This window comes from Monodelphis domestica, chromosome 2, assembly GCF_027887165.1.
Source record: "Monodelphis domestica isolate mMonDom1 chromosome 2, mMonDom1.pri, whole genome shotgun sequence".
NCBI classification, from domain to species: domain Eukaryota; kingdom Metazoa; phylum Chordata; class Mammalia; order Didelphimorphia; family Didelphidae; genus Monodelphis; species Monodelphis domestica.
The window spans coordinates 534,190,331-534,216,796 of record NC_077228.1 but is presented as its reverse complement, the minus strand read 5'-3'; the positions used below and the strand labels follow the sequence as shown (position 1 = coordinate 534,216,796).

Sequence of the window (26,466 nt, the reverse complement as noted above, 5' to 3'; positions counted from 1 at the left end):
AGGTGTGGATCCAAGTCCCCTCAATAATTTACTTTCCAAAAAGAGAATGGAAGAGGCAGGCCATGCTGTCAGGAACCTCAATATCTAGGGAAAAAAATAGAAATGGTTTGAGAAGTAGCAGCAGATCATGAACCACACTCTTAGGTAATCTTGGGAAAAGACAGTGTTTTGGAATGGAAATCCTTTTAGTTCATTAGGAAATAAGGGAATGGAAGCATGATGACATTAACAGATTAAATAAGAGTAGAATTAGGGAGTGAATAATCAAAATAAAATTAACAATGAAAAAACTAATAGCTGTCTTTTACTCAGCCTACTCTGTGTCAGGCATTTTCTAAATCTCATGTGATCCTTATATAAACCTGAGGAAGTTGGGGATATTATGATATTCATTTTACAGATGAAGAAGCTGAAGCTGACTTGTCCAGGGTCACAGTACTAGGCAGGTTCTGAGGTGGGATTAGAATTCAGGTGTTCCTGACCTTGCTTGGTGTTCTGTCCACTGAACCACTAGTTGTATTCTCATTTTTAAGTAGAAAACTGAGCGTGCTCATACATATATGATAGAGAAAACAGGAGGTGAATTGTTGAAGTTCTTTTACTGAGGGATGGAAATTCATTCTTTGTTTTTAGCTCCCCAACCAATCAACAAAATGAATTGATTGTTAATATATTTAAAGGTACATTTTTCTATTGGCTCATTACAAGTAATGTATTGAATGATAAATTTATATGAAGGTTACTTGTGCATAATATTTTTCCTTTTTTAAAAGTGTTAAAAAATAAGCAGTTGGTGGCTCAGTGGATCAAGAGGCCGACCTTAGAGATAGGTGGTTCTGTGTTAATATCTGATGCTAGACCCCTCTTTGGTTTTCTTTTCTCTGGTTAGACTAAATCTTCTGAGTACTTCACACCTATTTGTTACCCTTGACTTTTTTAAGTTGCTTGACCTTTCAGGTACTAATTTAACCTTTACAAGTACTTAACACTGTTTTTTATTAGATCTAAAATAGACCTAGCTTAATGTTCTAGCTTTACTATAAGGTATGAGTTGGGGACTTTTATTGTTCAATCAGGAGTTTACAACTTTATCTTCCCCTCAGGGAAGTCTGTCTTCCCTGTCTGAATAGGGTGGAATAATTTTAAAAGTTCCCAATACATTCCTGATCAAGGATCTCCATTGTTATAATAGGGGAATAGCTTAACCAAATCTTCTAAAGTAGAGTCGAAATTAAATTGAGTAAATTAAATTGAGTAAATTTAAGATTCGTAAGATATTTGTTGAAACCTGGCCCAAGGAAGTCCAGTGTCTGAATTTGCCATACAGCTGCTTCCTCAATCCCCAAAACAAGTCCTCTGTCTTGTCCTAGATCCTTATCAATCCCACAGGGATTGTTGGTCTCCTTGACTTGTGCTTCTTCGCACTGTACAGTAGCTCCTTAGTGATCCCTTCTTCTGGAATTAGATACAAATATTAAAGTCACATAATACTTCACACTCAATGGCAGGTTTTCATAGTCTAAGTTTTTTTGGGTATACATTAGTATCAGGGTTAATAGGTATTGCAAACTTATCTTTCAAAATCAAAAACATAAATACTGATTCCATATACTCAAGTAAAAAAAATTTTTTTTAAATCAAATTTCCCATTGGAAATCTAGAGAAAAGTAAATTAAAAAACAACCAGAAACTCATCTTTTATTTTATAATATTTTATTTGATCATTTCCATGCATTATTCATTAAAGACAAAGATCATTTTCTTTTCCTCTCCCCTCACCCCCCATAGCCGACGCGTGATTCCACTGGGTATCACATGTGTTCTTGATTTGAACCCATTGCCATGTTGTTAATATTTTCATTAAAGTGTTCATTTATAGTCTCTCCTCTGTCATGGCCCCTCAACGGCTGTAGTCAGGCAGTTGCTTTTCCTCGGTGTTTCTACTCCCGCAGTTTGTCCTCTGCTTATGGATAGTTTTTTTTCTCCTAGATCCCTGCAGATTGTTCAGGGACATTACACTGCCACTAATGGAGTCCATTATGTTCGATTATACCACAGTGTATTAGTCTCTGTGTACAATGTTCTCCTGGTTCTACTCCTCTCGCTCTGCATCACTTCCTGGAGGTTGTTCCAGTCTCCATGGAATACCTCCACTTTTTTATTCCTTTTTGCACAATAGTATTCCATCACCAACATATACCACAATTTGTTCAGCCATTCCGCAATTGATGGGCATCCCCTCATTTTCCAATTTTTGGCCACCACAAGGAGAGCAGCTATAAATATTTTTGTACATGTCTTTTTCTCCATTATCTCTTTGGGGTAAAGACCTAGCAGTGCTATGGCTGGATCAAAGGGTAGATATTCTTTTATCGCCCTTTGGTCATAGTTCCAAATTGCCCTCCCGAATGGATGGATCAGTTCACAACTCCACCAGCAATGAATTAATGTCCCTACTTTGCCAATATCACTCCAGCATTCATTACTTTCCTTTGCTATCATGTTAGCCAATCTGCTAGGTGTGAGGTGATACCTCAGAGTTGTTTTGATTTGCATCTCTCTTATTATAAAATGAGATGTAGAACACTTCTTCATGTGCTTATTAATAGTTTTGATTTCTTTATCTGAAAACTGCCTATCTATGTCCCTTGCCCATTTATCAATTGGAGAATGGCTTGGTTTTTTGTACAATTGATTTAGCCCTTTATAAATTTGAGTAATTAAACCTTTGTCAGAGGTTTTTATGAAGATTTTTTCCCAATTTGTTGTTTCCCTTCTGATTTTAGTTACATTGGGTTTTTTTGTACAAAAGCCTTTTAATTTGATGTAGTCAAAATTATTTATTTTACATTTTGTGATTCCTTCTATGTCTTGTTTGGTGTTAAAGTCTTTCCCCTCCCAAAGGTCTGACATGTATACTGTTCTGTATTCGCCTAATTTTCTTATAGTTTCCTTCTTTATGTTCAAGTCATTCACCCATTTTGGATTTATCTTGGTGTAGGGTGTGAGGTGTTGATCAATTCCTAATCTCTCCAACACTGTCTTCTAATTTTCCCAGCAGTTTTTATCAAATAGTGGATTTTTGTCCCAAAAGCTGGGATCTTTGGGTTTATCGTATACAGTCTTGTTGAGGTTGCTTGCCCCCAGTCTATTCCACTGATCCTCCTTTCTGTCTCTTAGCCAGTACCAAATTGTTTTGATTACTGCTGTTTTGTAATATAGTTTGAGGTCTGGGACTGCAAGACCCCCCATTTGTGGTTTTTTTTTTTCATTATTTCCCTGGATATCCTTGATTTTTTGTTATTCCAAATGAACTTTGTTATGGTTTTTTCTAAATCAGTAAAGAAATTTTTTTGGAGTTCAATGGGTATGGCATTAAATAGATAAATAAGTTTGGGTAGGATGTTCATTTTTATTATATTGGCTCGTCCTATACATGAGCAGTTAATGTTTTTCCATTTGCTCAAGTCTAGTTTTAGTTGTGTGGCAAGTGTTTTGTAGTTGTGTTCATATAGTTCCTGTGTTTGTTTCGGGAGATAGATTCCTAGGTATTGTAAACCTCAAAATTTCTCAGAGTTATGAATGTTAGGGGTTTCCCCCATTTGGGAATCTTCTACTTAAAAAAGTTCCGTAGCAGATGGTGAGAACTCTATTTGAGTGTGGGGGCTCCTTGCCTTGGGAATATCCCTACTCCACCCTACTTAGGACTGCTTTAGGACAGAGAGCTCCTTGAGAACAATGAAAAGTACTTTGATCCATGCTTATGGAAGGGACAGGAAGTTCTTTGAGTCATGACTGTTTTAGAATTGATACAATGGGATACTAAGTACCTATAAAGGTGGGCAACTTGTAGAGTACTTAGACCTAAAAGGTGAAAACTTACTCAGGGGTTTTCTCTTAATGAAATTTGTCGACACAGCAGCATTTTTTCATAACTTACTAAAGAGATTAAAACTACTCAGCTGTGAATTCAAAATGGGCAGTCCTTTAGAAACATCTACAATGATTGGTAGATGTAAGGACTTAGGGGAGGTGACGTAGGAGATTTTGCCCTTAAAAATAAGAGCTCAGAGAAGAGCTGGATCTGTTTCTGAGGGAGCTCATTTTGAAAAGACTCATTCAGGGATCTTGATTTCTGACTCTCATCCTGAAGGAGAGTTCTTTGAGGAGCTCCTCTGAGGGGCTCTGTATCTCTGGGGTAGGAGCTCTGGAGGCTCTTTAGAGAGGCCCTTTGAAACAATCTCTGGCTGGAAGACTCTTTGAGGAAGGAAGCTGGCCTGGTGTTACTAGAATCCTTGTTTAGTCAGACCTTGTGGTGAGTGTTAAAAAACTGACTGATTTCTCTTTTAAGACTCAGGTCTAGGCCATATTGGCTTGAGGCCCTTCATACTTATTCCTTTCTTACTCTCCTTCTCTTTCTTTGATTACTCATTGTATTGTTAATTAAAATCTCTATAAAACCCAATTGACTTGGGTATTTGAATATTTGGGAATATTTCCCCGGTGACCACCTTATATTTGATTTTAAACCCAAGACACTGTAGTGAAACATATTTCTGCAGTCAAATTTACTCACCCTCTCTTATATCTATCACAATTTATATCTTCCACTGTTTTAATCACTACAGTTTAAGACCTCAACCATTTTAAATCTCACAGTATTTTATTTTGTCTAAGGTGATTTTGAATGGGATTTCTCTTTCTAGTTCTTGCTGCTGAGCTGTGTTGGAGATATATAGGAATGCTGATGATTTATGTGGGTTTATTTTGTATCCTGCAACTTTGCTAAAGTTGTTGATTATTTCAATTAGCTTTTTGGTTGAATCTCTAGGATTCTTTAAGTAGACCATCATGTCATCTGCAAAGAGTGATAACTTGGTCTCCTCCTTGCCTATTTTGATGCCTTCAATTTCTTTTTCTTCTCTAATTGCTACTGCTAGGGTTTCTAGTACAATGTCAAATAGTAGAGGTGATAATGGGCATCCTTGTTTCACTCCTGATCTTATTGGGAATGCATCTAGTTTATCCCCATTGCAGATGATATTAGCTGATGGTTTTAGATATATACTGTTTATTATTTTTAGGAACGACCCTTCTATTCCTATGCTTTCCAGTGTTTTTCATAAGAATGGGTGTTGTATTGTATCAAAGGCTTTTTCTGCGTCTATTGAGATAATCATGTGGTTCTTGTTGGTTTGCTTGTTGATGTGGTCAATTATGTGGATGGTTTTCCTAATATTGAACCAGCCCTGCATCCCTGGTATAAATCCTACTTGATCATGGTGGATGACCCTTCTGATCACTTGCTGGAGTCTTTTTGCTAGTATCCTATTTAAGATTTTTGCATCTATATTCATTAGGGAGATTGGTCTATAATTTTCTTTCTCTGTTTTTGACCTGCCTGGTTTTAGAATCAGTACCATGTTTGTGTCATAAAAGGAGTTTGGTAGAACTCCCTCTTTGCTTATTATGTCAAATAGTTTGTATAGTATTGGGATTAACTGTTCTCTGAATGTTTGATAGAATTTACAGGTGAATCCATCAGGCCCTGGGGATTTTTTCTTAGGAAGTTCTTTGATGGCTTGTTGGATGTCATTTTCTGATATGGGATTATTTAAGAATTCTATTTCTTCTTCTGTTAGTCTAGGCAGTTTGTATTTTTGTATATATTCATCCATATCACCTAGGTTGGTATATTTATTGCCATATAATTGGGCAAAGTAGTTTTTAATGATTGCCTTAATTTCCTCTTCATCGGAGGTGATGTCGCCCTTTTCATCTTTGACGCTGTTAATTTGCTTTTCTTCCTTCCTTTTTTAAATTAGATTGACCAGTACTTTTTCTATTTTGTTTGTTTTTTCAAAGTACCAGCTTCTTGTCTTATTTATTAAATCAACAGTTCTATCACTTTCAATTTTATTAATTTCTCCCTTAATTTTTAGGATTTCTAGTTTGGTTTTCTGCTGGGGGGTTTTAATTTGGTTGCTTTTGAGTTTTTTTATTTGCATTTCCAAATGATTGATCTCTGCTCTCCCTAGTTTGTTAATATATGCACTCAGGGATATGAATTTACCTCTGATTACCGCTTTGGCTGTATCCCAAAAGGTTCGAAAGGATGTCTCGCCATTGTCATTTTCCTCGATGAAATTATTAATTGTTTCTATGATATCTTCTCTAAACGATTTTGGAGTATCATATTGTTTAATTTCCGATTTGGTTTTCCATGAACCATTACTGATCATTATTTTTATTGCCTTGTGGTCTGAAAAGGCTACATTCATTATTTCTGCTTTTCTGCATTTGTGTGCCATGTTTCTGTGACCTAATGTATGGGCAATCTTTGTGAATGCGCCATGTGGTGCTGAGAAGAAGGTGTATTCCTTTTTACCCCTATTTATTTTTCTCCATATGTCTATTAATTCTAATTTTTCTAAGATTTCATTCACTTCTTTTACCTCTTTCTTATTTATTTTTTGATTTGATTTACCTAAATTTGATAATGGTTGGTTCAAGTCTCCCACTAATATGGTTTTACTGTGTATTTCTTCCTTCAATTCTCCTAGTTTCTCCATTAGAAATTTGGGTGCTATATTATTTGGTGCATACATGTTGATTAGTTATATTTCCTCATTATCTAAAGTCCCTTTTCACAAAATATAATTACCTTCCCTATCCCTTTTGATCAGGTCTATTTTTGCTTTGGCTTTATCAGATATCATGATTGCCACTCCTGCCTTCTTTCTGTCAGTTGAGGCCCAGAAGGTCTTACACCATCCTTTAATTCTGACCTTGTGGATGTCTACCCGCCTCATGTGTGTTTCTTGAAGACAACATATGGTAGGGTTTTGGATTCTAATCCATTCTGGTATTCGTCTACGTTTTATGGGTGAGTTCATCCCCTTCACGTTCAAAGATATGACTGTCACTTGTGGACTCCCTGGCATTTTGATATCCTTTCCTAATTCTAACCTTTCTTCTTCAGCTCTACCTTTTAGTCCAGTTATTTACTTTAAATCAGTCCCCCTTGTACTTCCCTTTTAGGCCAGTGATTTACTTTAAATCAGTCCCCCTTGTACTTCCCTTTCTACCCCACTCCCTTCTTATTCCCTCCCTTATTTTCCCCTGTAGTCTTTTTATAATCCCCCCCCCCCTTCCCTCCCTTCTATTCCCCTATAGGGCGCAAATCTAATCTCTTCCCCCATGGATTGGATTGTTCTTCCCTCTTTTGGTCAGTTTCAAAGTACGTAAGAGTTGAGTATTTCCTATCTCCAGCCTCTTTACCCTTCCAGTGTATCGATGTTCTCCCCCCTCCTGCCATGAGCTTCTTTGTGACATATAAATTTACCCCCATTTGTTTCTTTTCCCATTTCTTTTAGTCATAACCTCTTTTCTTTTTTAGCTTTAGTCATGTGTATATGTATATATATACACATACACATGTATATGTATTTTTGCATGCATATATTGATATACCTATTTATGTCTTGTCCTTTCATCCTATACAGTTTGTCACTGTTCCCTCTAAGTGTAGTTCTTCTAGTTGCTCAGGTGATAGCAACAGTTTTTAAGAGTTGCCAATGACCTCTTTTCTTATAGGAATACATATCATTTAAACTTATTGAGTCTCTTAAAAATTTTTGTTGTTGTTGTTGTTGTTGTTTTTTCCCCTTTTTTTAAATTACCTTTTGATGATTCTCTTGAGTTCTGTGGTTGGACTTCAAATTTTCTGTTCAGGTCTGGTATTTTATTTATGAATGCTTGGAACTCTTCTGTTGTGTTAAATGACCATACTTTCCCCTGTAAGAATATAGTCAGTTTTGATGGGTATTTTATTCTTGGCTGTAGACCTAGTTCTCTTGCTTTCCCGAATATCGTATTCCATGCCTTTCGGTCCTTCAGTGTGGCTGCAGACAGATCCTGTGTTATCCTCACCATGTTTCCATGGTATCTAAATGGCTTCTTCTTGGCAGCTTGTAATATCTGTTCTTTCATCTGATTGTTTTTGAATTTGGCTATAACATTTCTTGGTGTTGTCAGTTGGGGATTAAATACAGGGGGTGATCTGTGGATTCTTTCAATCTCTACTTTCCCCCCTTGTTCTAGGATTTCGGGACAGTTTTCCTGGATAATTTCCTCTAGTATTATGTCCAGGCTTTTTCTTTTGTTGTGGTTTTCTGGTAGACCAATTATTCTTAAATTGTCTCTTCTTCAACGATTTTCTAAATTGTCTGTTTTGTGAATGAGATGCTTCACATTTTCCCCAATTTTTTCATTCTTTTTGTTTTGTTTTATAGTGTCCTGCTGCCTTGTGAGGTCACTTGATTCTAGTTGTTTTACTCTGGTTCTTTTCCCAATTGTCTTCAGACTCTCTTAGTTGTGTTTTGAGTTCTTCCACAGCCTGTATCCAATTCGCTGAGATTTATGGTTTATCGTTTGCTGATCTCTCCCCCTCTCTTCCATTTGCTGAGTAGTAGCTATCTATTTTAGTTTTTCTTCTTTGTTGTTGTTTGCTCAAATTCACCCCTTCTTTACTCCCCGTATTTGTCTGTGCTCTTGTTCCTCTCCTTTTCTTTGTTTTTTGGGGACTTCTATCAGTCTCCCCTCTTGGATCTTTAACAGAAGATATCTTGGTGTAGTCTCTAGGGGAGGGTTGTTGGGGGTTTGTGCTTCCCTGTCCTCTGAAGGCTTTTGATTGGCTTAAAGTCCAGCAGTCAATGAGGATGGGTAAGTAGCCTGGGCTTCCCTGCATTCTGGAGACTTTTGATGGGATTAGATTCAGCTGGTTCTTTCAGAAAACTCTGCTTTCTAAGGGGGAGGGGTCATGGCCTCTCTGGGCTCTGAGGGCACCTGATTGGATTAGGTTCAGCTTCTTTGTACTGAATGAGCCCTAAAGCAAAAAAACCTCCCCCTCCACAATCTGTGTTGAATGTCTCTTGTCACACATTAGTCAAAGGTAGGGAAATGATCAGTCAGAGGTAATGGTGGTTCTAGATATCTAAAAAAACACTTCTGAAGACCTATTTAAATCAACTGTTATTTTCAATTCTTTAAATTCATCCGAGGTTACTGATATAGGTTGTAACCTTTTTGATGGAATCCATCCATCATCATCTATGTAACAGTTAACAGAGCAAAAAGGAGCAAAATGCTATTTTAGTAATATGTGACCTTCCTATGGTGCAGGCTGTGGTCACGTCTCGTTTCTTGAACTGGAATTGTTTCCCATGACAAAACAGAGTTTTGATGGATCCAGTGGCAGACCCAGCGTCCATCGGAACCCATGGCTTTGCCATGGAAAAGAGTTTTTCCAACTTGTCTATGGAGTTTTATAATGGCATTGACCCTTGTCCAATCATAGGAAGAAGATACAAATAAGGACAATGTAAGAACACATAGCTATTAATTAAAACATATTAAGTGAAAGTAACATTAGATTAATATGTAAACTTAAGAGCAAAATTAAAGCTAAAGAAAAAGCAGCAAATGCACTATATGTGATAGGATGTCACTCAGTGTCAGTAGAGAGTACCCGTTTTACATGCAAAGAATGTATCCAAGAGACCTTTCCTATGATTTAGGTAGCTGTTGCAGTGGTTAATAGTACTTTATTTATACCTTGTCTTCTGGGTGTAGAGCTGTATTTAAGATTGCATTACAGATTTCTTCACTGTGGAGAGGAGAACAGTGAGGTCTGAACAGGCTTCAAATTCACCTCCAGGCTCCTTGAGGTCCCTTCCCCTCCCAAGTATCATCATACATCTTGGTTCCTTTGGCCATACCTCTGGCCATCACTTTGGTCATTCTGACCATTTCTCTGTGGTGCTCCACAATAATTACAGATTCCTTGAGATGTATTATGAACTGAGTTATAATTTATCCATTATAATCACTGGACCCATTGGAGGATATATTATTATTATTATTTCTCCACCTTCTGTTTCTCATTCTACAACTCATAGCTACATGAGCTTGTTTCCCACAAAAAGAATATGGCATTGGTTGCTTCATGGATTCTTTTATGACCTCTGTCTGTCTTTCATCTCTTTCTTTTATTTGTTTTTATAATTCATATTTTTCCTTCTTTAATTTCACCTCTTATTCAGTTTTTTCCTTTCAAAATCTCTCCAGTTCCTCTTTTTCAGCTTTCTCTCTATTTCATCTTTCATAGCCCTCAAACACCTATGCTGCTGTCGTCTTTAGGTTTTCTATGTCCATGATGGGCCAGTCTGGGCAATTGTTCTTAAAATAGTCGTTAATCTCTCAGGAATGATTCTTTACAAAATGAATCCTTATGAGTCTGGCATCTATCCCTCTGGAGACATCCATGCCAAGATACCTAGAACCTAGTTCAACTGTCATAGAACTGAGATGGTCTCTTATTCTCTCCCTGTCTGAGGTCATCGAATTTAGTCCAATCACTTGGCCTGTCAGAGTAAGCTTTCGTTCCCTTTAATAATGCATTTCTAGTCTCACATAGATGGATGTAATCTTTGGTTGAATTACAATTCCATTTCAGGTTTTCTAGGTGCCAACATACAGTATCATCATTTTGAGATCCGTTCACAATAGAAAGGATCATGTTCCTTTCGTCATCCGTTAACAGAGTATGAAGTAATTCTATAACATCTGATTCCTCCATGGTTGCCATAAATGTAATAATTAAAATTATGAGACTAGCCATAAATTAATATTTTTATTAATCAGAGAGAGTAGGGGGAAAAGAAAGATGGAAAAATAAGAGTGAGAAATATGAAAGTACTTTCCTTATTGCTTCACTTAGGTGGCTATTCTATGGCCTCCTAGAGGGCCCCTAGCCACCCTCACAGGCAGGTCTGGTTAGTGACAAACATGGAAGAGAAAAGGCCAAAATTCACTCATACCTCACTTTATCAAATTTATTCTCCTATTTATTCTTCACTAACTCTCACACATGACATCTCTAGAGCCAGCCATGCTTTCTAATTTGATCTTGGCTCCCAGTGGTGCTGTGCAGGGGAAGATTGCCCATCCCCCTTCTCTCTTGATATTCTTGAGTCCATTGCTGGCTTTTTCCAGCTGCCATTCTATCCTCATCAGCTAATCTACTCCATGATTTCCATTACATAGTCCTTGCTTCCAGGTCCCATGTGAGGTACATGTAGGGAAAGGGGGAAGGGCATATTTCCTTTCACAATCTCCCTTTTGATTCTTTGGGAGACCAGCATGTTAAATCTCCTCATTTGTCATGTTAAATCTCCTAGAACATCCACCTCCCCCCAATGAATCATTCTACATATGGAGCCTATACATTTAAAGATTCTCTTACTAGAGGTAGCTCCAGGAATGCAAGGTCTTGGGCAGGACCCTAGGACTGCTGTAAATGATCTTCACACACATAAATGTTCAACCTTCTCAGAAGTTTGGAAAGAATTTGATGTGCAGTTGAGTAACAGAAAGGACATGGTGCCCATAGTCAGAAACAATCAGGGTTTAATCTAATTACGGCATGAACCCCAAAAGCATTATATACTCCACCATAATACTTGGAATCACTGCAGAAAGAAATTTATTAAAGTTGAAACAAGCACATGTTTATCCCAGAGGAAAAATAACTTCCTAACAAACCTGGCCAATTCTTTACTGTTTGAGGTGCCATTCACACATTTTGAACTCAGATCTCTTGGGTCACAGTGGGAACCCCCAAGGAAGCAATAATGCAGAAGAGGGGGAATATTTAGGCAATGGGGTTAAGTGACTTGCCCAGGGCTGACACAGCTAGGAAGTGTTTAGAGGCCAAATTTGAACTCAGGATCTCCCATCTCTAGACCTGGCTCTTTATCCACTGAACTACCCAGATACCCCCTAATGTCTTTCTTTTTTTAATATGGTGTTTATTATAAGGATTCTATTTTTATTTTAGTGATAAGTGGTATTTAAGGATAAATTATTTAAAAAGAAATAAGTAATGACTATTCCAAAAATAGTAAATTCCTTATTGCTCAGGTCAGTAGAAAAAAGTAGTGTTGGCATTCATCCTGTGATCTCAGTTACTGTAATAGAAAAGATGAGATTGAAAATGATCCCTTAGAAAATTACAGTATGGGGAACAGCTGGGTGGCTCAGTGGATTGAGAGCCAGGTCTAGAGGCAGGCTGTCCTAGGTTCAAATCTGACCTCAGACACTTCCTAGCTGTGTGGCCCTAGGCAAGTCATTTGACCCCCATTGTCTAGCCTTTACTGCTCTCTTCTGCCTTGGAACCAATACACATTGGTTCCACATATTGATTCCAATATGGAAGGTAAGGGTTTAAAGAAAAAAAAAGAAAATTATGCTTACAGATGATACATCATGAAATAATATAAATCTTCTGTATGTATGCACCAAGTAGTATAATTATCTGTGAAGAGAGGACTGAGAGTACAGACAGTCAAAGTGAAAAAGAAAGACTGAATGTAGAGACAACGTTACGGAGTTTGAGTTCTAGTCTCAGCTTTTAGGATTTTGTTCAAGTCACTCAAACACTCTGAGCTCATGGCCTGAGCTGTGAATGCAATGAGAATGCTACCCCTGCCTGTGCTCCTACTTGTGAGGATCTAATATGAATATGAGTAAAAGTCTTCATCAGTGAAGTCATCCTTTAGTTGTGAGCTAATGGCATGTTGGAATGATTGATTCTGCCTATTTGTGTTTGTAGACTTTTCTCTTTGCCTGGGGAAATAGAATGAAAGTCAGTTTTTATTCTTCCAGTGGAGGAAAAGGGATGTATATGTGTCGAGGTGACTATGGGTGTGTGTTGTTTGTTTCTTTCAGAAGGAAAGATCAGACTTGAAATGAAAGAGATGACTGCAGAGTTAAGCCTTTCTGGGGAAGAAACTCAGAAGCAAAGATGCATTGGTGATGGTGCCTGTGATTCCACTTGGAGAGAAAACTTGGATGTACATCAGAAAATCCACACTGGAGGGAAACCTTACGAATGTAATCTGTGTGGAAAGGCTTTTATACTGAGAGCCAGGCTTACTGTACATCAGAGAATCCACACTGGAGAGAAACCTTTTGAATGTAATCAATGTGGAAAGACTTTTTCACAGAAGTCTCATCTTACTGTACATCAGAGAATCCACACTGGAGAGAAACCTTTTGAATGTAATCAATGTGGAAAGGCTTTCAGAGGTAGGAATGGTCTCATACTACATCAGAGAATCCATACTGGACAGAAACCTTTTGATTGTAATCAATGTGGAAAGGCTTTTTCACAGAAGTCTTCTCTTACTGTACATCAGAGAATCCACACTGGAGAGAAACCTTATGAATGTAATCAGTGTGGAAAGGCTTTTACACAGAAGTCTACTCTTACTGTACATCAGAGAATCCATACTGGAGAGAAATCTTATGAATGTAATCAGTGTGGAAAGGCATTCAGATTTAGAAATAATATGGTTAAACATCAGAGATTCTGCAATGTAGAGAAACCTTTTAAATGTAATCAGTGTGGAAAGGCTTTTTCACAGAAGTCTCATCTTACTGTACATCAGAGAATCCACACTGGAGAGAAACCTCATGAATGTAATCAGTGTAGAAAAGCATTCAGATGTAGAAAGAGGCTGGTTGCACATCAGAGAATCCACACTGGAGAGAAAGCTTATGAGTGTAATCAGTGTGGAAAAGCTTTTATATGGAGGAACAGGCTTATTGTACATCAGAGAATGCACACTGGAGAGAAACCTTTTGAATGTAATCAGTGTGGAAAGGCTTTTACACACAAATCTGGTCTTACTGTACATCAGAGAATCCACACTGGAGAGAAAGCTTTTGAATGTAATCAGTGTGGAAAGGCTTTTTCACAGAAGTCTCGTCTTACTGTACATCAGAGCATCCACACTGGAGAGAAACCTTATGAATGTAATCATTGTGGAAAGGCTTTTACAGAAAGGTCCATGCTTACTGCACATCAAAGAATCCACACTGGAGAGAAAGCTTATGAGTGTAATCAGTGTGGAAAAGCTTTTATATGGAGGAACAGGCTTATTGTACATCAGAGAATGCACACTGGAGAGAAACCTTTTGAATGTAATCACTGTGGAAAGGCTTTTACACACAAATCTGGTCTTACTGTACATCAGAGAATCCACACTGGAGAGAAAGCTTTTGAATGTAATCAGTGTGGAAAGGCTTTTTCACAGAAGTCTCGTCTTACTGTACATCAGAGCATCCACACTGGAGAGAAACCTTATGAATGTAATCAGTGTGGAAAGGCTTTTACAGAAAGGTCCATGCTTACTGCACATCAGAGAATCCACACTGGAGAGAAAGCTTATGAGTGTAATCAGTGTGGAAAAGCTTTTATATGGAGGAACAGGCTTATTGTACATCAGAGAATGCACACTGGAGAGAAACCTTTTGAATGTAATCAGTGTGGAAAGGCTTTTACACACAAATCTGGTCTTACTGTACATCAGAGAATCCACACTGGAGAGAAACCTTTTGAATGTAATCAGTGTGGAAAGGCTTTTTCACAGAAGTCTCGTCTTACTGTACATCAGAGCATCCACACTGGAGAGAAACCTTTTGAATGTAATCAGTGTGGAATGGCTTTTTCACAGAAGTCTCGTCTTACTGTACATCAGAGTATCCACACAGGAGAGAAACCTTATGAATGTAATCAGTGTGGAAAGGCTTTTACAGAAAGGTCCATGCTTACTGCACATCAGAGAATCCACACTGGAGAGAAAGCTTATGAGTGTAATCAGTGTGGAAAAGCTTTTATATGGAGGAACAAGCTTACTATACATCAGAGAATCCACACTGGAGAGAAACCTTTTGAATGTAATCAGTGTGGAAAGGCTTTTACACACAAATCTGGTCTTACTGTACATCAGAGAATCCACACTGGAGAGAAACCTTATGAATGTAATCAATGTGGAAAGGCTTTTTCACAGAAGTCTAGTCTTACTGTACATCAGAGCATTCACACTGGAGAGAAGCCTTTTGAATGTAATCAGTGTGGAAAAGCTTTTATCCAGAAGGCTCATCTTACTGTACATCAGAAAATCCACACTAGAGAGAAATCTTATACTGGCTTAGTAAAGTCCTCAGTCAAAAGTCAACACGTATTTTCTCTCAACCACTGCCAAGTCAGTAAACAATAGTCCTTGGCAGCAGCTGTGTGCACTCCAGCCATACCTTTGGGAACTTTTGCTCTACTGATGACCCTGGGGTCGCCTGCTAACTAAAGGAAGATTGCAGGACCCTCCACTGGCCCTGGACGTGGGGCTTCAGCACATTGATCAGACATGGTCCCAGGCTGTGCCTAATGATGGAGGAGTGCTCAAGTAAGAGCAATGGTTTTGTCTCACTTGGAAGTAATCCAAGGCTAAGATTCGCATAATTCAAGCTGAATCCCTTTCCTTTTCCCGATGGAATCATGAGTATGATTACTACTTCAATTTAGGAAGATGAGAAATAGAGACTGCTTGGTGTCTCATGGCAGGAGACTTCAGGGGCCTAGAAAGGAGCCTCCATGATCTTCAGTGTTAGGTCTAGTCCTTTAAATCAAGAAAAAGAGAGTCACATACTGAAGCCAGAGCGTGCATTGACTACTAGGAAAGACATCAGAATGCAGAATGGAGATTGAGATTGGGCCAGGTGTCAGCCCTGGCCTAGTCTGTTAGTCAGTAAACGTTAATGAAGCACCTACTATGTTCTAGCCTCTGAGGACACAAAGGGAAACAAAAGACAGTCCCTGTTGTCAGAGCTCAGAATCTAGTATACAAACATAGTGATAGTTCAAGAAGAAGTAAAAGATCATGAACCTGACTGTTAAATGATCCAGGGAAAAGAAGGTGTTTTATGAATGGAAATCCATTTAGTTAAACAGGGAAATAAGTGAATAGAAATATGAGAACAATTACAGTTTAAGAAGGGCAGAATTGGGGAACAGATAGTAAAAATCAAAATCATAAGGAAAAAAGTAATATCTAGCAGTTAAATAGCACCTACTGTGTGCAGTGCATTTCATCAATATTAGCTCTTTTGTGTAATGGGGAAAATTAAGGCTTCTGGGAGAAGGTTATAATATAGTAATGGTTACAAATGTGGCTACAAGATTTATATAATATTTAACAATGGCCGCCAAGGAATTTACTTATGAAATTCCTAAAATGAAACACTCAAGTCAGAATGAGGTTTATGGAGGTTTAATCACACTGGGAGTAGGGAAAAGGTTAGGGAGAGAAGGAGAGAAGAGAAAAGGGAAAGTGGCTACTCAACCTCTGACCAAGGCAGGGGGAGTTTTAGGCCCAAAGGCCCAGGTGGAAAGAATCAGTCCTTAACTCACGTGACCGATCTGAAGGAAAGCTGTCTGCGGGCGTCCTCTCTCTCCAAGCTCCTAACACCAACTCCCCTCTCGCTCTCTCCACAGGAAGTTCCGCGAATCCCAGAGGCTGTTCCCTCCCTCTCTTCCTGTGTCTCACAAATCCAATGGTTGGTTCTAGCTTGGCTTAGGACAGCCCAGGTGGGCAGTTAGTTATTTCTGATTTGTCATTGACTAGCGCATGCCCGTGTAGGGTGGGTGTGCACAATTTTTGGGTGCTAGACCAAGATGGAGACTTTTAAAATTCACATTTGGTTCTCATAAGAACCATAAGGGTTAAGTGTAATAATTATTCTCATTTTACAAGTGAAGCAAATGGAATGAGCAGAGGACTTATGACTTGCCTAGGGTCATAGTACTAGCGAATGTCTGGGATTGGTATGCTTCTATCCAGTGTACCAAAAAAGTAAAAATGCTCATATATGAGTGAGGTTGAAAATGAGAGAAGTTTACAAACTTTCTTGCTGAGGGATGAACATGCCTTTTTTTTGTTTGTTTTTAGCTCCTTAGCCAGTCAGCAAGATGAATGGCAATTTAACATTTAAAATTCTTCTTACTTTCTCCCTTGTGCCACTTAACTGCGCAATTGGAATCGGTTGATACGAGCAGTAGCCATTGTTTCAGTACCATGAATGTAGCTGAAGCAAACACTATGGAAGCATTTAGAGTTTGATCAGACATCAACGACTCCAAGATAATTCACCGTATCTGGGGGCATTGCAAGTCATCTTGTCTTTTGCAACATGAGCAATATGGAAATCAGTTTTAGATGACTGCACGTATATAATCTATCTCAGAATGCTTGCCATCTCAAGGAGTCGGGTGAGAAAGTAGGAATAGAGAGAATTTGAAACTCCAAATTAAAAAAAAATGCTGGATCACCATAGCCAAGATAGCAGACAGAAATCAGGGATTTACCTCAGGTTTCTCAAATTCTCCTCGATATGACTTTAATATAATGTCTCAAAACATTCTGTAACAGAAGAACTCCAAAAAGGATGAGGTTAAAGAATTTTTCTGCCTAGAGACTTTAGAAGGTCAGCAGGAAAGGTCACTCCCACCATGGTGAAAGTGGAGCAAAGTCTAGCACAGGCTAACAGAATAATAGCAAGGCCATGCCTTACTCTGTTAGCAGCAAAGCCATGTGCCCTGACCCATCAGCAGCAGGCCCTTAAGGGAACTGAACTGGCAGCAAAAACTTGTGGAGCTCTTAGTCCACAGACAGGGCAGGGGGCAGTCAGACAACTTAACAGAAGATCAGAGGTCCTTTTTGTAGCATTGTGTGCAGGAGTCTGTTTTGTAGCTCATATGTGGATTCTAGTTTCAGGCCTGGTGGCAGTCCCAATGTAAGAACCTCCATTAGTGACAAGCTCTAGAAGTAGTAGAATTTGCACCCATGAGGGATTTGGGATGTTGATCACAGTTCCAAAATGTAAAATAAAAGGCTGGTTATTCACAGTCCAGAGTATAGGGCAAGAGAGTAGTGAACATATTTCTTTGTATATCACATCACCTTGGAAGAAGTGAAAATGTATAGAAACACTCCACCGCATTCCAGCACCACCTCTGAAAGCACTTACATTTAAAAACAAAACACCAAGCTTCAAACAATGCCTCATCTACCCCAGGAGCAGACTTAAAATTTAGCATAAAAGTCAAGAAATAAGCTACGGAAATGAGCAAACAACTTTGAAAAAGCATTTCACCATAAAAAGTTACTGTGGTGACAAGAAGATCAAAACAAACTGAAAATGACAAAGCGTCAATGAAAAATGTGAATTGATTTCAGGAACAAAAAAATCCTAGAAGAGCTCAAAAAAGTATTTTAAAACTCAAATAAGAGAAATTAGAGGGAAATTGAGAAAATAATTGAGTTGTAAATAAAATAAATTTTTCAAAATGGTCTGTAGTTTGGTAAAGTAGGCACCAAAATACTGAATAAAAAGATGTTAAAAAACAATAAACCAAGTGATGAAAAGGGCACCAAAATCCATTGAGAAAAGGAACTTCTTTAAAATCAAAATTGGCCAAATGATATAATATATACAAAAATATATTGAAGAGAACTTCTTAAAAAGTAGAACTAGCCAAATGGAAGAGACTCTAAATGAACACTGTAATGAGAATATCAACAACATAGAAATGGGTTTGAATCAAGGACACATGTGATCCCCAGTGGAATCATGCGTTGGCTGTGGGAGGAGGTGGGGAGGAAAAGATAATGATATTTGTTTCCAAGGAATAATGCTTGAAAATGAACAAATAAAATAATGTTTAAAAGTTAAAAAAAAAAAGTAGAGCTAGTCAAATGGAAAGTGGAGCTACAAAAGTTAAATGAAGAAAATAAATCCTTAGAAATTAGAATTGGGCAAGTGGAAGCTAATGCCTCCATGAGATGTTAAGGAAAAAAAAAATTTAAATCAAAAGAATAAATTTTAAAAAAAAGTGAAATATCTCATTGGAAAAATAACTGACCTAGAATCGATGCAAGAGAGATAATTGAATGACTGTACAAGCTAAAAGCTAAGATTAAGAAAAAAAAAAAGCTAAATTCCAGGGCTCTCATATTAAGCAGGAAATACAGCAAACAATCCCCTGAATTGAAACAAAATACAGATATTGTGTAGCCTCAGTCATTATACCACAAGTTTTAGCAGCTTTGATATTAAATGATTGGTGAATTTGGAATATGATATTCCAGAGTGTAAAAGAACTAGGATTACAAGCAAGTATCATCCACCCAGTAAAACTGAGTACAAACATTCATGAGGAAAAAAAATGAATGTTCAGTGAAATAGAGGTCTCCTCAAGCACTCTTTGTCAAAGGGACAGAGCTGAAAAGAAAATCTGATTTTAAAATATAAATATCAAGAGATGCATAAAGGAAAAGAAATCCTAGATCAATCAGTAAATTTAAGCTGCTTATGTTCCTACATGAAAAGATGATATTTATAATTCCTAGGAACCTTATCATTAGAAGGGCATGGGTATGAATTTATAATGAGATGAATGCATAAAAAAATTAAGGGGTGAGAAGGATGCATTGGAAGGAGGAAGGGAGAAGTAGAATGGGGTCCTTTATCTCACAAAAAAAGTCAAAGAGCTTTTGAAGTGGAGGGTTAGATGGAGTTGGGGAGAAGCACTTAAATTTTATTGAAATTTGCTCAAAGGGCAAACAATATACACAATTGAGTATAGAAATACACTTTGCCTTCTAAGAGAATAGGGAAGGGATAAGAAAAGAGAATTGGTTAATTGGAAGAGGCAGTAGTCAGAAGCAAAACACTTGAGAATGAAAGAAAAGCAAGGGGAAAATAGGATGGAGGAAAATACCCAGTTAATCCTAATGTCAAAAAAATCATAGGGGGCAGCTGGGTAGCTCATTGGATTGAGAGCTAGCCCTAGAGACGGGAGGTCCTTGTTTCAAATCTGGCCTCAGACACTTCCCAGCTGTGTGACCCTGGGCAAGTCACTTGACCACCATTGCCTAGCCCTTACCACTCTTCTGCCTTGGAGCCAATACACAGTATTGACTCCAAGATGGAAGGTAAGGGTTTAAAAAAAAAATCACAGCAAGTTTCTCTAAATATGAAGAATATATATGTATATTTAAGGAAATGAAAGTTAAAATACCTCAGGTACTTACGTTACACCTATGTGATTGGCTAATAGAGAAAAGAAAAATGACAAATTGGGGAAATGGGGGGAAATTGAGATGCTTATGTATTGTTGGTGGAAGTGAACTGATTGAAACATTCCGAAGAACAATTTAGAAGCTTGCTCAAAAGGTTCTAAAACTGCAATATCACGACCAGGTCTGTATCCCAAAGATATCTTTTTTGGGGAAAAAAAGGCCTATTTGTACAAAACTTTCTAGCAGTTCATTTTGTGATGGTAAAGAATTGGAAATTGAGGGGATTCCCATTAATTGAGGAATAAATGAAGTTTTGGTATAATGATTATGACAATACTATTCTGCTATAAGAAATGATGAGGATAATTTCAGAAAAAAAAAACCTGAAAAGCCTTTCATTATCTGATTCAAAGTAAAGTGAGCAGAATATGGAGAACATTGAACACAGTAGTTGCAATTTTATTCAGTGATCAAGTGTGGATGAATTAACTATTCTTAGTAATACAATGATCCAAGACAATTCTGAAGGACCCTGGATAAAAAATGCTACTTCCAAAGAAAACTGATGGAGTCTGAATGCAGATCAAAGTCTTCCTTGATTAGATTTGCTTTTGTCGGGTCTTGGAATGCAGGGGGGAAAAGAATGGCTCAAATTCTCTTGAACTGGAGACTCAAATCATGTTACTTCAAGAAGCATTTCTCAATCAGTTCTCATTTATAAAACACCTACTAAGGGACAATAGACTAAGTGCTAAGGATTAAAAAAAAAACAGATGAAATGATTATTCCCTGGAGGAGCTTTCATTCTAATGGTTTAAGTCAACAAGCATTTATTAAACATCTGGGACCCCAAGAAATAGTAGTCTCTGGAGATACCAGGCATTGATTAAAAACAAACACCGGAAACAACTTGCAAATACTAAATTTCCTCAAATCCCAGCATGCCCACATGTGCATTTCCATTTCTACTATTAAGGTCTTAGGTCTCAGAATGGCTGATTAAGTCCTGCAGCAGAAGTGAGAGCCAAAATAGGGGGCCTGTTGAGGAGCCTCTAGAAGTTTTACTTCTATAAATTTGAAACATAGGAATGAGAAAACAATGGCTGAGGCACTTCCCAGATACAGCTCATAGCCTGCTAAAAGGTCTAGCTCAGAAATTTCCTTACTTCAATCTGTGGTGCTCCTGAAAGGCTTCTGGGGTCAACATGAGTTGTAGGTGCTGATTAAGCAACAAATCTGGACTCAGAGCCATAAACAAGTCCAGTCTCGAAGCTACACAGGACAAGAGAGTTTCCAACAAAGCAATCTGGTTTTCCCACAGGTTCTAAATATGCTTCAAGGAGAAGATGCCCACAAAGGCATGCCAAACCTCAACAGCATCATCGTAGCGTCAGGCTGGCTCCAGAGCTCCCTCCTGAATTTCACAGGTTGGGTTTTCCATATGATATCTCAGAAATGAGGCAAGTCTAAGCAGGGGCTTTCTAAAGGTATCAGAAACAGATGCAAGCTTCAATCTTCTGACAGTGATAGCATTTACAAGACTTTTCTCCAGCAAGACTTGTTTTCTGGTAAAAAGCAAGGGGAATGTTGGCTCTACCGTTTCCCCATCAATTATTGGGAAGACTACTACAAATGATCTCATGTAACCTTGTGCTCTAGGCCTTTCCATCTCCTTTCCCTTTGAGATTTGATTGATTAATTTTTTTTCTTTATGCCAAAAGGAGATAAACAACTTTCTCCTTCCAGACTGAATCCTTTTGGTGACTGACAAACAAAGGAAACCAAATCAGAGACAGTGAATGCAATCTCATGGGCACATCTGCCAGTGGAGGTAACCTACCCTGGGAGTCAAGTCTTCTGATTCTCTGGGGAAGAGGGAGGCCTGTGACAACCACTGTTTGATACAATTGCTCAGAGATCTACTTGTGTCAGTCTTCCTATTGACACTACTGGAATCACTGAGTATGAATAATATAGACTGTATGTGGTTCTACTGGCTCCATCGATTTCTTGCTAGATGGGTACAATGAGCAAAAATTGGACCTCCACCCTTTTTGAATGGCCCTCTGCCCTTCCTAAATCCATGATTTTACCCCTAGACATTGCTAATCAGTATTATCCTGTTTAAAGACATTCCATAAGGGGACTGATTATTTCTTGTGTATTAAAAGACATTATTATACAATGAGTCATTTAAGGATAATCAACTAATCCCAATATGTAACAGAATTAAGAATAATTAGAGTAGGTTAAATAGATCCTCTCTTATAGTAGATTTTCAACTTGTCATTACCATGTACTTCACTGAGCACAAGAGTGTCCTAACTAGAGGACCTCCATCGATGTGGCCTGATGACTAAGTGGGCAAGGAAGACCCCCAAACCTCCAGCCTGGACGGTCTTAGTACTGTAGGATAGAAATGTTCTAATGGGTTGGAAGGTCCCTGCAAAATGTAAAATGTCCCCTTGTTAGGAGTCTGTTGGCCAACATTTGGGGATTCTGTCTTCTCTGTACATACATTTGTACGTCTATTACTCAACAATAGAGGTGGAGATCTACTAGACCTTTACTTTGTGAACCTCAAAGTGACAGTGGGACCCCCAAGGAGATTCTGTACTTAGTACTGTCCCATCTGAACTCTCTGGGATTTAAAGATTATAAACCTTGACTCTGAACATGAAGTGATTTCAGATAGTGGCCAGGTCCATTTAATAAATAGTAATTGACTCAGAGCTCTGCCTCAGTGACTTTATAGGTTAGATCATTTCTGGTATTACATTATGGTTACCCCAGATAGGATGATGAGTTGTGGACCTTCTCTAAATGCTCCATCGCACTCAAGGTACTCCTCCTCCTTTAAAAAATAGGAAGCTAGTACCCTGATAAATTTTCACCATTGGCTCACCCACCAACAAAGACTTGGGTTGGTGCGACTCTCTACTATTCCTACCCAAATTCTCCAAGCTTAAGATGTCTCCCCAAGGCTACGGATTGGTGAATTTACCTGAAATCACTCCCCTACAACACCCCACAAATTTAAAGGGGTAAAAGGAGGTCCAAATTGTACTGAAAGTGACTATTTGGGTTTATGACTAAATTATTTGAATTAACCAGCACTTACGTAAATTGCTTGAATTATTAGGCCATATTTTCTGCTTTTAAAGGCTAGGTTGATTTTTTTTTCCTCCTTTTTTCTTATCAGAGCTTAGGAGGTATAACGGAATCATTGCTACTGCCACTTTTTCAGCCTCCAACCAGGAAAATCAACAAACAAAAAAATATTTCAAGTTTCAAACAGATTTTTTACTTGGTAGTGGTCAGGAATGGAAGTTTTTTTTTTTAAGAATATATACATTTTATTGATTATAATATGAATAAAGTCATTTTCAGTGATATTAGGGTTTCTGCTTCAGATACTGAAGACCTATGTGGCTCATCTGAGCCCCCCCAGTGGCCCATTTCAGGAATTTGAAATTGGAGAACTTTCTAAAATAGTTCCCTGAACCCTAAGAGTATTCATTATAAACCATACTGATGCACTCAGTACCTCCAGATTAGTGCACCATCCTTCTAGTTAGAGAGGGGTAATAAGATAGGGGTACAAACTTCAAAAGTGGAACCTCTAAGACATTTAGTACTCAGAATCATAGCCTTTGGGAATCCAGTTGTCTCAGAAAAACTTCTGAAGTTGCCCTCTCCTAGGTAGGGATGTCCACAGGATGGAGGGTGTTAGGATCACATGTTAAAAGGATTCAGAGAAATTGTTTTGGCTACAATTTGAAATTTGTTACTATTCTACCCTTGGAAAATGATTGGCTTTTATTGGCTTCCAACCTTCTTGCCCTGTTATCCCCAGGCCTATAAGATGAGCAAGGCAGAAGAATGAGAACAGCCTACAGCTCCCTAAAACACCTGCATAAGTAAAATTTGGCCTTACCTGAGCCATTCTATTCTTTGGGTTAATCCAAGTTAGCAGGTGCTTCCAAGCATTTGTTTTCAGTGTGTGCTTTTTCGCTTTGGTCTGATCACCTGGAGAGAAATGATTAAATAAAGCAAACCTTTTTAAAACATTTTTATTTGGTCAATTTCAAACATTATTCATTGAATACAAAAATCGTTTTCTTTTACTCCCCTCCCACCACCCCTCCTATAGCCAAAGGGTGATTCCACTGGGTATCACATGTGTCCTTGCTCTGAACCCATTTCCATGTTGTTGGTATTTGCACTAGAGTGTTTATTTAGAGTCTACATCCCCAATCATATCCCCTCAGTCCCTGTAGTCAGGCAGTTGCCTTTCCTCAGTGTTTTTACTCCCACAGTTTGTCCTCTCCTTGTGGATTGTTTTTTTCTAATGGATCCCTGCAGATAGTTCAAGGAAATTGCATTGACACTAATGGAGAAATCCATTACATTCAATTGTACCACAGTGTGTCAGTCTCTGTGTACAATGTTCTCCTGCTTCTGCTCCTCTCACTCTGCATCACTTCCTGGAGTGTTCCAGTCCCCATGGAATTCCTCCACTTTATTATTCCTTTGAGCACAATAGGATTCCATCACCAACATATACCACAATTTGTTCAGCCATTCTGTGACCGCAAAAATATGGTTTCAAAACTGTGAGTTGCCAAAACTTTAAAAATAATTTTTAGTGTCTTGATTTCATATTAAAAATAAGTGGTCGCCATGGGAAACATTCCCAAATATGAAACACCCAAGTCAGCTGGGTTTTATGGAGATTTTAATTAATACGAATGAAGGAATTAAGGGAAAGTAAAGAGACAGAGTAAGAGAAAATAGCAGGAAAAGGCTAGGGCCTAGGCCAATGGCCTAGGCCTTTCTTTTTAAGAGATAAACTAAGTCTTTAATCACTCACCACAAGATTTTTTTCCCAAGCAAAATTCCAATTCTTCACTGAAATCCTCAACTCCTGAACTGAGTTCAGAGACCCAGCTCTGACTCCTGACCTCCAATTCAGCTTTCAAAACTGAACTTGCCTTCAGAGTCCTCAAGCTCCTTCCTTTTAAAGAAAATTTTCTCTTGTGTCACCTCCCCTAAATTTTGACGTCTACCAATCACAGATGAAGCTTTTCCTAGGACTGCCAATTCTTATTTTTCACCACTCTTTAGTTTTCTCCTCTGGGTAGATTATATCTTCTGAGTACTTCACATCTCTTTGCTAAGCTTGCCCCTTGTAAGTTGCTTGACCTTTTAGTGATTAATTTGACATTCATAGGTACTTAGCACCCTTTTTGTATTAGATCTAAAAATAGACCTAGCTTAAGGTTCTGCCTTCACTATAAGTATGAGTTAAATACTTTTTCATTGTTTAGTAAGGCGTCTTACAATGTTATCTTCCCCTAAAATATGCCTAAAAATGGGTGGAGCAATGTAAAATGCCCAATACATTCCTGATCAAGTACCTCCAGAGTCTGAGAAATTTTAAGATTCACAATTCCCCAATTGAAGAACATCCCCTGATTTTCCAGTTTTTTGCCACCACAATGAGCACAGCTATGAATATTTTTGTACATGTCTTTTTTTCTTATTATCTCTTTAGGGTACAAACCCAGCAATGCTATGACTGGATCAAAGGGCAAACAGTCTTTTATTGCCCTTTGAGCATATTTCCAAATTGCCTCCCAGAATGGTTGGATCCATTCACAACTCCACCAGCAGTGCATTAATGGTCCCTCCAGCATTCATTACTTTCGTTTGCTGTCATGTTAGCCAACCTGCTAGGTGTGAGGTGATACCTCAGAGTTGTTTTGATTTGTATCTCTCTGATTATCAGAGATTTGGAACACTTTTTCATGTACTTATTAATGGTTTGATTTCTTTCACTGAAAATTGCCTGTTCATGGCCCATGTATCAATTGGAGAATGGCTTGATTTTTTGTACAATTGATTTAATTCTTTGTAAATTTGGGTAATTAAACGTTTGTCAGAGGGTTTTTTTTTTAAACATTATTTTATTTCGTCATTTCCAAACATTATTTATTGGAAACAAAGATGATTTTCTTTTCTTCTCCCCCAACCCCTCCCACCTCTCCCACAGCCCATGCACGATTCCTCTGGGTATCACATGTGTCCTTGATTCGAACTCATTTCCACGTTGTTGGTATTTGCATTAGAGTGTTCACTGAGAGTCTCTCCTCAGTCATATGCCCTCAACCCCTATAGTCAAGCAGTTGCTTTTCATTTGTGTTTTTACTCCCACAGTTTATCCTCTGCTTGTGGATAGTGTTTTTTAGATCCCTGCAGATTGTTCAGGGATATTGCATTGACACTAATGGAGAAGTCCATTACGTTTGATTGTACCACAGTGTATCCGTCTCTGTACAATGTTTCCCTGGTTCTGCTCCTTTCGCTCTGCATCACTTCCTGGAGGTTGTTCCAGTCTCCATGGAATTCCTCCACTTTATTATTCCTTTTAGCACAATAGTATTCCATCACCAACATATACCACAATTTGTTCAGCCATTTC

At 38.2% G+C, this 26,466-nt stretch overlaps 2 protein-coding genes across 6 annotated transcripts in view; one reads left to right on the top strand and one right to left on the bottom strand.

Moving 5' to 3' along the window:
• Positions 1-24,052, top strand: part of LOC103100314 (zinc finger protein 260-like) — a 50,411-nt gene extending 26,359 nt beyond the window's left edge. For 4 of the 5 annotated variants that reach the window (XM_056814429.1, XM_056814427.1, XM_056814428.1 and 1 more), the window contains one exon: positions 12,790-24,052. In XM_056814429.1, the coding sequence (XP_056670407.1) occupies positions 12,790-15,125 (2,336 nt within the window). In that variant the 3' untranslated portion in view covers positions 15,126-24,052. Of the gene's footprint in view, positions 1-6,712 lie in introns of all 5 variants that reach the window. The other variant, XM_056814430.1, reaches the window with a different exon arrangement.
• LOC130453528 (zinc finger protein 260-like) overlaps positions 1-26,466 on the bottom strand; it is a 498,148-nt gene that overhangs the window by 261,891 nt on the left and 209,791 nt on the right. The window lies entirely within an intron of this gene.